General features: G+C 37.7%; 1 protein-coding gene across 1 annotated transcript; it reads left to right on the top strand.

Moving 5' to 3' along the window:
• Positions 1-10,879: 10,879 nt before the first annotated feature.
• On the top strand, positions 10,880-12,593 carry LOC107572086 (transmembrane 4 L6 family member 4-like). The gene is made up of 5 exons (XM_016258497.1): positions 10,880-11,154; positions 11,454-11,543; positions 11,877-12,034; positions 12,122-12,305; positions 12,418-12,593. Exons 1-5 carry the CDS (start codon positions 10,981-10,983, stop codon positions 12,424-12,426), a joined length of 615 nt encoding a protein of 204 aa, XP_016113983.1. The 5' UTR covers positions 10,880-10,980; the 3' UTR covers positions 12,427-12,593.
• The last annotated feature ends 576 nt before the right edge of the window (positions 12,594-13,169 follow it).

The following is a 13,169-nucleotide window of genomic DNA, read 5'->3' as shown; positions in this document are numbered from 1 at the left end:
ATATATATATAAACATATTTTGCAGTGCTTTTATTGAAACAAAACAAGCACAATTGAAATATATGCTGGGTTTTAGGAGAACAGGAACACAGGGGAATTGGAAACCAAGCCATCAAGAAACAACAACAAGAACAGATAACCAAGGACTGAAACACAAGACTATAAATACACATACAAAATGAGGGGTGAAGAGAAGAAGATGAGAAGAATTAATGAACCAATGAATACCTAAGGTAACAAATTAGAAGGGACAAAGCAAGCAAAGAATCTAGATACAAGGAACCAACTAAACAGATAAAACGTGAGAGTATATTGGTTATATTAACATCTTAATTAGTGATATATTGGTAGTGCTAAAGCCAATTGTATACTGAAATATATTTAAAAATTTCAAGCTCCTCCAGAAAACCATTCTCTTTCTGCTTTTTTCCCCCTACTATTATTTATGGTTTATTTACATAATTTATTGCCATCTCTGCCAGGATCCTAAGACGGTCATTTTATTATTTTAGTAAATAAATTGAATGTGTGCTCCTTTGCTCATTACATAGCCTAGCAGTAATTTGAGGAAAAATCCACTGGAGTGACCTGAGAATGTTTGTGTGGCTTAGGAGCAAATAATGATTGAACAGAGGGAAATCCCTGTAACCGGGTCCAGGATTGAAATCCACTGGTTTTGTGTTGCTATCCCAGTTACTCATAAGTAAGTAGCTCATATAGTTGTATACGCTGTAGTTGTAGTCCGTGTGGCTTGGTTCAGTGTAGGATATGAAGCTTGCACAGGAGCTGGGGAACATCAGGATGAGTTTCCCAATTTGATAATATTTTAAATATATAAATATTGTTTAAAAAATATATAAGGGCATGATTTTAGCAGACTAACTGGTGCAACATATGTAAGTGTACAAGGAGAACAACAGAGGACCTAAGACAGAGCCTTGGGTCACACCATATTTCACTTATGTTAGCAGTGACGTTTCTTTATGTACTCAAAGTTGGAACAAAGTGGTTGAATGTAATCCAGGCTAGTTTCCGTCTATAACTACAGCAACATAATTCTCCAGACTGTCCATGAGAACGTCACAATCATTAGGGTCTGATTCACCCATGATTTTCATTTATTAAAAAAATACGTAGCGATTTGTACGTTTTAAACGTTGAAATACGTCTAAATTGTACGTTTTAGCATGACTAAAAACGTACAAAAGTGTACGTTTTGTGCTTGTAAATGTTACGTATTTATACCTACGTATAAACATGAGACCAGGCTGGATTCACCCATGATTTTCATTTATTACTGCTGTGTTGTGATTTCTTCTTAAGCAGTTTAATAGCTGCCAGTTGGAAAGTTTTTGGTAAACCATAGGGATTTATTAATAATGAAAAAGGGTTTCAAAACTTCAGAAATACCTTTCTGTAGCTTTGAGTGTAGTTTAGCACATCCTGTCCGATAATAGTGAAGGACCAAAGTTGTAAATCCCCAGTTTTGTAATATTTTTTTTATCTATTTTATGTAGAAGTTCCCTCCTATCCTCTTTTAAATATCCTTAAAAACTATAATGAAACTCTCAGTGACCTCAGAAGGAAAAGTGCTCAAGAACATTGAAAGCTGTCATGCTGTTACCAAATGATGGGACAGAGAGAAAAGCTCTTTATTGGTGTGTTGTGAAAAACAGGTCACAGGTCTGATTTTATAGGGTTGAAAAACAGTGCTAAATGCAAATGGCAGTAATAAAATCATGAATACGTAGGAATAGCAAAATAACAAGGGAAAACAAAATGTTACTCATGTACTTTTTTAGTGATGTCAAATACTCTATTCCACTGCATCAAATATATTTTCAAACAAATTAATCAATTAAGAAACTAGTCTGATTCAAAACTGTATCCAGGAGCAAACAAGTTAAGAAACACCATAGTAGACTCTAAAATAGACACATGTACTCAGAGACTAATCATATTAGGATCTTAAGTATGTTTTGTGGTAAACTTGACAAAATGTCTGTGATATTGGACTCACCCTCAACTTTGACATGCTAGGCAAATCCTTTAAGCTTACAACAATATGTAATAATTATGGTGATCATAAATGGGTTGGTCTGATGTTTTACAAGCGTCATAACTGATTACAGTGAGGAGAGTTTTGTGAATGTGTCTCTTTATATCAGTGTGTCCATGTATATTTTCTCTGTTTGTCACTCACTATGTCTAATTTAAAAGCCACATGAAGCTGCTGACAAGCAACTAATAAATGAACAGGCCAAAATACATCTCTCTCCTCTCTTAATATGGTGCACTATATCGGTTTCTCAGTAACAGAACTGTGATTGGCATTTCCTCTTTTTAGGAAATGGATTGTTTTTTGCCCATCTACTGAAAGTCAATAAAAGTAGATTTTTTCTCATATAAACAGAGATTCTTCAAACATCTTTTGAGTTCCACATAAGAAAGAAAGTTATACAGACATGAAGATAAGTAAGTGATGACAGAATGATAATTTTGGGTGAACTATCTATTTCAGGGTCAGAGTAAAAATAGACTGATTTGCTGCTGGGTACATATTAATGATGTAATCATGGGAGTTTTGTGTGAGTGCATAATTTCAAGTGTGTGTCACCCCAGTCCACTATCCCAATAAGTTACTAACCTGTCATGGAAACTGTTGCTCTGGGAAAAACGCATGTATTTTATTCATGCGCAACAATCTTTCTATTGATTTACTATTGACTTCCCTCCCACCTCCGATAAGATTTGAGTTATAGAGAAGTCCTTTGGACCTGTCAGTCTTATCATTGGCCATTGAAGTCGACACACCTTACAAATGGGGAATTGTCTGAGCGTACTTCTGTGAGCAGGTCTGATGACGAGATGAGTGAAGTTCAGATGTGACGATGTAATGTTACACAATCAACCCTTCCAACTATACACACTGTTCAAATGAAACACACTTTTATAGACCGTACTAACTTATTATTATATGGTCATATAATGTCATCATGATACTTTTTTTAGATTCACAAAGCAAGGTTGAAAGGGGTCAAAAGAAACATTCGATATCACAGATTTTTGACTACAGAACAACAAACAAACAGTAGGTTCGCTATGCAGTAAAATGCTATCAAACATTTTTGATATTTTATGTTAAATAAAAGTTTTGTCAAAGCCATAAGCCATTAATTGCCCCTAGTTGTTTATTACATTTATAGAAAAACAGCAATGTGAAAAACTTCTGTAATACACACAGTATCATGCATTTATTACACATTTATAAACTAAATGTCATCATAAATAAAGTAATGGTCATCATCATATCAATAAGAAATTGTTCTAAAAGTATTATAACTTTATCATCTCACTATGTTTGGGTGGATGATGGTTAATGTTCAATCCCCAAACTAACCCATAATGGCCCACAGTCTTTCAGTCAAGTGCTAAAATATCCTGGGGAAGCCCTGTGAGAACAATTTTAGAAAACGCAAACTAAACAAAAATCGGAAATGTTGCCTTGGCAACTAATGGAAATAAATGTAGGCTGAAGCATTAAAGCTACTAAATGGAAATAAATTTAAACTAAAACTGAACTCAAGCTAAAATAAAATGTAAAAATAAATAAAATGACAAGCACATAAGCACAAAACATTGCTAAAAAATTAAATACAATTGAAATGAAAATAGTTAATTCAATATATTATTAAAAAATATAATAGATACAGTATAACAACCCTAAACCCTAAACTTAACAACCTAAACTTAAACTTAAAAAGACTTTTGCCTTGATTACTAGCTGAAATAAAGCTGAAATGTAAAGCTATATAAATATTACAAAAAAATGTGTCATAAAAATGACAAAAGACCTTAACAAAATGATTAACTAACTAATGATAAACTAAAATTAAGATGTAATCTGAAAATGATAAAACTATAATAGAAAACTATAAAACAATAATATAATAGAAACTGTAATTTTACAATAAAACTATAAAACTGTAAGCCATCATTTGAAATATTATTAAATACTATAATAGCATATAAAAACACTAAAATAACTCTATAAATGATATGCTACATGCAGTATAATTTTCATACATAAACACTGTATTTAGAGCATAATGCACCATTAAACAGTTCATTGTTTTTTCAATACGAATTTGAAACATTGTTCTGAGAGGAATGAGGAATGAAAGAGGAAACTCCTTCAAAAGTAATGCAGATATTCCATGGAGTGAGCCTGGGAACTGAGTCAACCATACACTGAATGAACAGCCGGTATCAAGGCCAGGATCATCAGGGTGTGGGTGTCACGGGGTGGGCTCTTATTCTGCCTGGACAGTGGGTATATTTAAAACATGATCAAGCCCTATTTTATTTTAGCCAGTGTGTGTGTGTGATGAAGTTTCCTTCATACACTGGCAGAACCCTGTCCACATGATCCACCTTAAAGACTCTGTGAAATGGTTCGATAAATGCAATTTCCTTTTAATGCAGGAAGTTGTTGCTGGACATTTCGAAGGGTGGTATTACTGGGAGGGACATTTTCATTTTTGAGGGCATTTGATTGGACACTTCACACTTGACACTTCTTTGATTGACACTGGACACTTGAGCCAGTTTGGTTTAAACTTTCTATTCAACAAAAGGTAGTAAAAGGTTCATTAGATTTTTTGGTAACACTTTACAATAAGGTTCCATTAGTTAATGTTAGTTAATGTATTAACTAACATGAACAAACAATAAACAATACATTTATTACAGTATTTATTAATCTTTGTTAATGTTAGTTATTGAAAATACAGTTGTTCATTGTTAGTTCATGTTAATTCACAGTGCATTAACTAATGTGAACAAGCACAACTTTTGATTTTAATAATGCATTAATAAATGTTGACATGAGCATGAACTAAGATTAATAAATGCTGTAGAAGTATTGTTCATGCTTAGTTCATGCTAACTAAAGTAGTTAACTAATGTTAACTAATGAACCTTATTGTAAAGTGTTACCGATTTTTTTAAATGTTCTTCATAGTAAGCAAAAAAAATTGTTCTTTAAGAACTATTCACTGAAAAGTTATTTGGGGAACCGAAATGGTTCTTCCTTTGAACAGTTTTTGGAGCCTTTATTTTTAAGAGTGTTCAATAAACCCACCCCAAGTAATTGACAAATCCGAACACTTTTGAAATTCACAAGAAATACACTTGCCTATGATTATTTGAAGTGAAATAAACCATTCTTTCATGTCATGTAGAACACCTCTTGCCCTTCATATTCTTAATGTTATACATCACTGAATGACTTCTTAAAGGGGTCCTATTATGCTCTTTTACAAAGTCTTGATTTTGTTTTTACTAGAACATGCTCTCATGCTTGGTGGTTCGAAAAACGCATAATTTTTCACATAATACCACAATACAATACCTTTCTCCCCAGGCTGGCACAAACGGCTCGATTAGTTCCGGCTTTGATGAAGGTCCACCTTCCGAAAAACTAAATGTGTTGTGATTGATTAGCTGTCCCAGTGCATTGTGATTGGCAAACAGCTTAGACGGTGTTTCAATACTGCCACGCCCCCTTGCTCCGTCTTTCCACAAAAGCTTTTGGGAATCCGGCACTTCTCACTTGTAATGTGGAAGCTGTCCTCAGTAAAATGCGCAGCACACAATAGCAAATTGGGGTTATAATGCTCAGTAACAGAGTTAAAAAGTAAAATTGCAACCACTGTTTCCTGACATCATCTGCTTTCGGAAGCCCAAACAAAGACGTTTGGGCACGGAGGTGAAAAAAACAGCGTTCCAGGCGGTCACACACCGGATGAGAAGCGCAGCGTCGCGCCACGTCTTTAAAATTCAAATACATAATTTTCTATGAGTGTAGGCACACGTCTCTCCGCGGCGCCCAGCTACGTCGTGTTGTACTTGTTAGAATAGTTCTAGACCAGCGGTTCTCAATTCCAGTCCTCTCGTACCCCCGCTCTGCATGTTTTGCACGTCTCTCTTTGTTAACACACCTGATTCAGATCATCTCGTTAGAAGTGAGCTCCGTGCACGAACTGTGTTCCGATTGACATGGTCCCTACACAGTGTCCTTTGCTTCCTACTCCCTGAGCAGGGGAAATCCATTGAAGTTTGGGGGTACGCGAGGACTGGAAATGAGAACCGCTGTTCTCTGTTCTCATGCCAAAATGTGAAGGCTACAGCACAGCAGCTGCTCTTCTTCGTCGTCTCGTCTGATGCATTCACTCAACCAAGCGTTCTAACCACAACCTCGCCCTTCCCCACCCCCCAACCGTTCGAATTTCTGTTGGCGGAAATTATTTGTAATGATATTCCAATGAGCCGCTTTGTGATATCACAAAGCCCGGAAACCAAACGCTGTAGTCCAAACAAGTCGTTTGCTGTAGTTCTTGAAAATTGATTTTTAAAAAACTAAATATCTCCCTTTGGAGTGAACTTTGAGATTTGTAACTTTCTAGATCTTTTTTATGCCCAAACATACACACTACACACTGACTAAAATTTAAAAAGTGAAAAGGCATAATAGGACCCCTTTAACTGAAAGCCCGTTGAAGGCCTCAGTATGGTGACCCAGTAGTGCACAATACAATGAAAATGAAAAAAGAAATATAAGATACCTCACTGTGAAATCAAGCCACAACAGAAAATGCTCCCATTCCTTTCTCGGCCACCAAAGCTAACATTCCATTCCATCTGTCCCTCCTTGTCTGGCCTTGAACTAGGATACAGACTCCTTACCAGCAATACCGGTACTCACCTTGGTGGTTTTGGCTCATAAGACTCCAGTGATTTCATTTGTTAACTCAAGCAATGTCCTTCGTAATCTCCAGCGATTTCCTTTGTAAACTCCAGCAATCTCATTCCACTCTCTATGTTTTATAATACTCACTGCCTACTTATCATCATCCTCCTGTCTTCGTCTCGCCTGCTCCCCTGTGTGTGTGCCGATATTCCGTCACTCTGGTAAAAAACAAAAGCATGTCAGTCATCCCATTAATCATTGATGACCTGTCTAACTTGCAATACTTACCTACCATTTTCCATATTTGTCAATAAATACCTGCATATTGGGTTTGCTAACTTCTGTTTCCAAGTCTGGTATTTTCCTGACAGAAGGCCAGACCCAACCATGAAACCTGCAGGGTCTGGTCCAGTCAAAAACCTCTGCCTTGCACTCACCACACCAGGATCCACTTCAAGCACTGGACACCTCCATCACACACCCCATCTCTCCTTCTCCGCTAGTTTACATTGCTAGTCTCATGGTCAATCCAGCACCCTACTCTGACTTGCTGGAGGACTGCAATGGATTTATTCTTCAGTGTTCGCTCATCCCAGAAATGCAGCCACATCGTTTTCCAACTGAAAGAGCAGAAATCTCATATATTCTGTCTCTGCTCACAGGACGAGTGCTGCAGTGGGTGGAAACTATATGGCAGCAAGCTGAATTTATCATTCAATTTCTCAAAGCTTTGTGGCACAATTTCATGAGTTCGCAAAGAGTATATGTAATTGCCGTGCTGTTCAAGGACAGGGCTCTGAGCTCAGGCTTTAGCCCGAACACAGAGTACTCCCCCATCCTTATCTGGAATAGTAACATTTGAGAGAGAGGAGTTGGGGTGGTGGAGGGATACTAAAAAACTGTGGAGGGACAGAGGTGAGTCAGCTGTATATATATACCTCCCATTGTTGATTTTCTGAAAGTTTCCATCTGGTAGTAATTGGTTGATTATTTGAACGTGTTCCTCATGAACTTTTTAAATAAAACATCATTTAATGAGGTGTTTGGATGCCCAGCTGGCGACTCGTCTGTAAGTGAACAACTTAATCTTTTAAGTCAGGGTAAAAGTTAATCGAACAAGCTCTCCTCACCTCTTATCGCCAGGGTCATTGCGGCTGCATCTCTCTGCCTATGATCACATCCTTGCATACTCCCAGAACCTGGCCGAACCTCACCACCACGTATTGCTGGACCTTGTAAAAATTAGGTACCTTAGGTATTACTGTACCTTCCACCAGACCTCCACCCAGTTCATGGGTTATTACATCAGTGCTGAAGGTACAGTATCAAGATGAATGAGGGCAAGGTAGAAGCAGTGTGCTCTTGGGCTACACCAACCACCATAAAGAACTACAATGCTTTATTGGTTTTGCTAACTTCTACCAATGCTTCATCATGAATTACAGTTCCATTACGACTCCACTGACCTCCTTCCTGAAAGGCAAGCCCTGGACCCAAGATGTCACCCAAGCTTTACAGAACTTGAAACAAGCCTTCACTACTGCTCCTTTCGTAGTTCACCTCAGTCCAGATAAACCATCTGTGGTGGAAGTGGACACCTCTATGACCAGTGTAGAGACTATATTATCACAGCAGCCCAGAGCATGCCATGTCCAAAGTGTCCCGCCATTTACCATCTAGCAAACTACTCCCGCTGCCCATTCCACGCCAACCGTGATCAGTTCTCCTCAAAGGCCTTCCCTCTGCAATGGAAACTGCTGAACTCATGTTCAATCACATATTTCGTAACTTTGGACTCCCAGAGGACATAGAGTCTGACTGAGAACCTCAATTCATCTCCCGAGTCTGGAAGGCCTTCTTCAACCTCCTAGGCATGACCGTAAGCTTCTCCTTAGGATACCACCCTCTATGGATATGTATGGATCCATCTATGGATACCATAGATGGAGAGAAAGATTCAGGAAATTGGACAATTCCTCAGAACCTGAATTCCTGGAGCAGCTTCCTCGCTTAGACTGAGTAAGCCCAGAACTCCCTCCGACAGCCAGTCACTAGTTTAATATCCTTTCAGCGTGTACTTGGCTTCCAGCCTCACGTCCCACCATCATCTGCACTGCCAGGTGTAGCCGTGTCCCGTGTGCGCACACACTAACACACACAAACACAACGTGTTGTCGCTTGTTTCCGTTGTGTTGTGCCCTGGTTCTGCTGTATTGTTAACTTACTGTATGTTTGGCTTTTATAAATTTTGTTGTGTTGTGCACTATTGTGCCACTGTACCTCAGTAAATACATTTCTGAAAGACAACACCCACCACTTATATATAAAGCAATTTCATTGGCTGATTAACCTGACAATCTGAAACTACATTCTATTAATTTGTGGATGATTTACTGGAGATTCTGGAGGCTCACACTTTCCTTGTAAATGACAGGGAATATATACTGTATATATACATACATATGTTTTTTAAAAATCTTTTCACTGCAAAGTATGCAAATGGGCAGAATGTAATCAAAACTACAAGTATAAAAATGAATACAAAACAGCTAAATAAATGTGAAACCAAGGGTACAAAAACGTTTTTATGTATTTTTATTTTATTTTATAGAGAAGGCTTTGTTGGCACAGAGACTAAAATTTAGTACAAAAAGTGCAAATAAAGCCCCACAAAATAATTTTCTATTTTCCTTTAAAGTCAAAGTCAACATCTGTACAGAAGTTTTGCTCTGTGAAGGCTGGATGGGACATACGTAGCATCACAAACTTGGTCTGATGAACACTTCAAATGGGCAAGTAAATATATGTGTGCAAGATATATAGTAGAAATATAAATATTTATGTCTATTTCATTTTGGTATGCAAGTTTCCCTTCAGTGTTTCTAATATGTTTGTTTCAGTTCCCTGTGTTTGTTCCCTTTGTTGTCATGGTAACTGATTGCTTAGTGCACCTGTTTCTTGTTCAGTTTGTTTCTCCTGTGTATTTAAGCCTGGGGTTCTCAACTCTGGCCCTCGAGGTCCACTGTCCTGCAGAGTTTAGCTGCAACCCTAATCAAACACACCTGAACAAGCTCATCAAGGTCTTCAAGATCACTAGAAAGTTACAGGCAGGTGAGTTTGATCAAGGCTGGAGCTAAACTCTGCAGGAAAGTGGATCTCAAGGGCCAGAGTTGAGAACCCCTGAAGTACTACTTGTCCACTACTATCTTTGCTTGATGTGAAGCTGTTATATTGTTTTTTTTTTTCTTCTTCTTATGGACGGCTTTCATGTTGGGTTACCTTCTTTGTTTTTGTTAATAAAGTTATTGCAGCTGTTATTATTCCTCGCCTGCCTGTGCCAATACCCTTGTGAAAAAAGTACCCTTCAGATTACATTTAAAAGCAGTACTTATTATGGAAATAATATACTTTAAAAGAATTAACTTAAATAATAAAATGAATGTAATGTTTTCAGGCTTTTAATTGCATTTTAAACTGAAAATGTGTAATAGTTTAATTTATATGATAGTATTTGCATTACATTTAAATTAAATGCATTTAGCTGAACTTTTGAGTGTTTTTGATCCACTTACGTATGAATTAAGTACATCTTTAAAAGGAATTTCATAATTACCTCTATTGTCTTTGAAATATGGTTTATAGAACACGCATTTATGGTAACTGAGATATACTGTCATTTCTATTGACACGTAAACGTTGCATATTTAAATTACGTTTGTGATTACACATTTGTAATGAAGAAGGTAATATAAAATTATTTGTAATATTTGGTAAAATTATAATAAAGTACTTTACATATGTTAGTCAGCACATCAAAATAAGAGTACTTCTATGAAGCACAGCAAATTATTATGATTAAAAAAGCATCATCCACACCATTTATCATCCAAATTTTTGTCAAATCAACATATGTGTTCATGTTACATTGATGTGTGTGAATGATTCGTTTGCTGTTGGATCATAATGTGTTGCATGGTAAGGTGAGGCCGCAGTGACTCGCTGCTGATAGTATGAGTCTGATAGATGAACGCACCTCTGTAGGTGCAGGACACACCACAGTTACACATTTACAGAGGGGTGCCCATCACTGACATCACAGCAGACGGAGGGTATAAATCCACACCGACACTCACCTGCACAAGCACAGGAACGGACGCCTAGCCCGAACAAAGGACTCCGAGACGCCAGACCCAGCTCTCACACTACTGTGGACTGTATTTGACTGAATTATGTGTTCTGGAAATTTCGCCAAATGCCTGGGGATAACCCTCATCCCACTGACCATCATCTGTATCCTCTGCAACATTCTGCTGTTTTTCCCCGGTGGTAATGTGGCCGATGAGAGCAGCAACATCACGGATGAAGTCTTTTATCTCGGAGGAATTCTGGGATCTGGTGTGGTGGTGAGTGGATGAGCGAATGCAAATAACTTCTTGTAAAAGGAAAATTAAATACTATCAATATCGAGTAACGCTAATTTGAGCTCAAATTTCTGTAAAAAAAAAAAGTTTCCGTAAATTCATTAAAGAAACAGTTTACATAAAAATGGATTTGCACATGAATTTGCTCTGTTCTGTTTCATGAATGAGATTTTTTCTTTTGTACTTCACTATTTGTGATTTCTTTTAAGGCTTTTATTTATTGTAGAAATTCCCTTATATGCAAACGTTCACCTTTAAGTAATGAGCTGGTCTTGGTTTAGATGATTTTCCCTGCACTGGTTTTCTTGGGCATGAAGAACAACGACTGCTGCGGCTGCTGTGGGAACGAGAGCTGCGGAAAACGTTTTGCGGTGAGAAGTGCCATCTGAGGAGTCCATGTGACAAATGACATTTTCACAACATTCCTCAACACAATGATCACGTTATTCTCGCCATTTGAGAATTCCCACCAGAAAAGGCCTTTCTGAGTGAAATATTAGAAATATGCATTTGTATTCTTACTCTTACCCTACTTGTAAGTGACTTCCACAACACATACCGTTTCAAAAGCACCACTAGTACTGTAATACATTAAAGAAACTGGAAGAAACATTCTGATACACAAGATTAGACACAGTAAAGCTAACAGGGAGTACCTGTATGTTATGTTTCGGTTTTTACATTTGGTTTGTTTTTTAATCTAGATGTTCGGCTCCATTCTGTTCGCCGCGGCCGGAGCTGTGGGCGCCGCTTACTCCGTTATCGTGTCTTGTGTGGCAATTAATCACGGGCCCAAGTGCTTCACTAGCTATCTCAACGGGACTGTCCAAGCAATTAATGTCACTTACCCATTTGCCGACGGGTGCGTGTTTATTATCAACTGAAATTAAATCAATTGATAATCCAGTAGCTGTAATGTAACAGTTGCCGCCTGGTTTCTTTCTTTCAGGAACTACCTGTCCAACAGAACGCTGTGGGATCTATGCGACGGTCCGGGCGATATCATCACGTGGCATCTGACCCTGTTCTGCATCCTGCTGGTCACTGGTCTGGTTCAGATCGGTCTGTGTGCTTTCCAGGTGATCAACGGGCTCATCGGCACCATCTGTGGAGACTGCTGCGGCTGCTGTGGGGTAAGCGTGAACTCTGATGATGATAATAATAATAATAAATTGTCCACAGGCCTTATATCTTTCATCTTTAGTTTGTAGCACTGAAATAACTTGACCTTGTGCTCATCCGCAGGACTCCTAAACCACTCAGAATGGACTTGGCTCAATGAATCTTCAGGACTAATCATACATCCATATCTGTAATTGTCAACAGTTTTTCACCTCATAATTTGTATTTATACGGTTTAGATGGATGTTGTTTTCTTCCGTGTTTGCTGTATACCACATCTGCCCGGTGGCTGATGAAGGCAACAGATATTTTTATAAAATAAATAAAAATATTATTTTATTTATTATATTATATTGTTATATATAGCCTATATATGATGTTTCATATAGATTTATATGATATAGGATATTGATATATAGTTTATTGATACGTATTGTAAAGAATATTGAATATTTATTCAAACTGTAGGAGAATGTTATTTTCGTACAAGTATTTAGTCTTTTTTATTGATGGATAAAGGGAACGTGCAAATATATGGAATATTTGATAAAAGATAGGTTTTATCTCAGGAAATTGGTTGAAATGTAGTAAAAGAATATTTGACACTTAATAAACTCTTGATTTAAAAAGCTGTCCGTGTTGCAACTTGGGCTTTTCCGTCTCACTCAGCAAGATTTGTGCGCGTTTGACTCCGAGAAAACAAGAAGCAGCAGGAGGGACAGTGAGAGGATCTGGGAAGCGCCCTGACAGACTCTGGAGAGTTCAGGGTTACTTCATAAACAACAGCTGGCCTGCTGTAGATGATCTGCCTCCTTTATTATAACTAAATATGCAAAGAGCGTGCAATAACATGATGCGCAAGCTGAAACTGCACT

Source organism: Sinocyclocheilus grahami, unplaced genomic scaffold, assembly GCF_001515645.1.
Source record: "Sinocyclocheilus grahami isolate Dianchi unplaced genomic scaffold, SAMN03320097.WGS_v1.1 scaffold1694.1, whole genome shotgun sequence".
Taxonomy (NCBI): domain Eukaryota; kingdom Metazoa; phylum Chordata; class Actinopteri; order Cypriniformes; family Cyprinidae; genus Sinocyclocheilus; species Sinocyclocheilus grahami.
The sequence above is the reverse complement of the archived record's forward strand: the minus strand, read 5'-3'. Positions and strand labels throughout refer to the sequence as shown.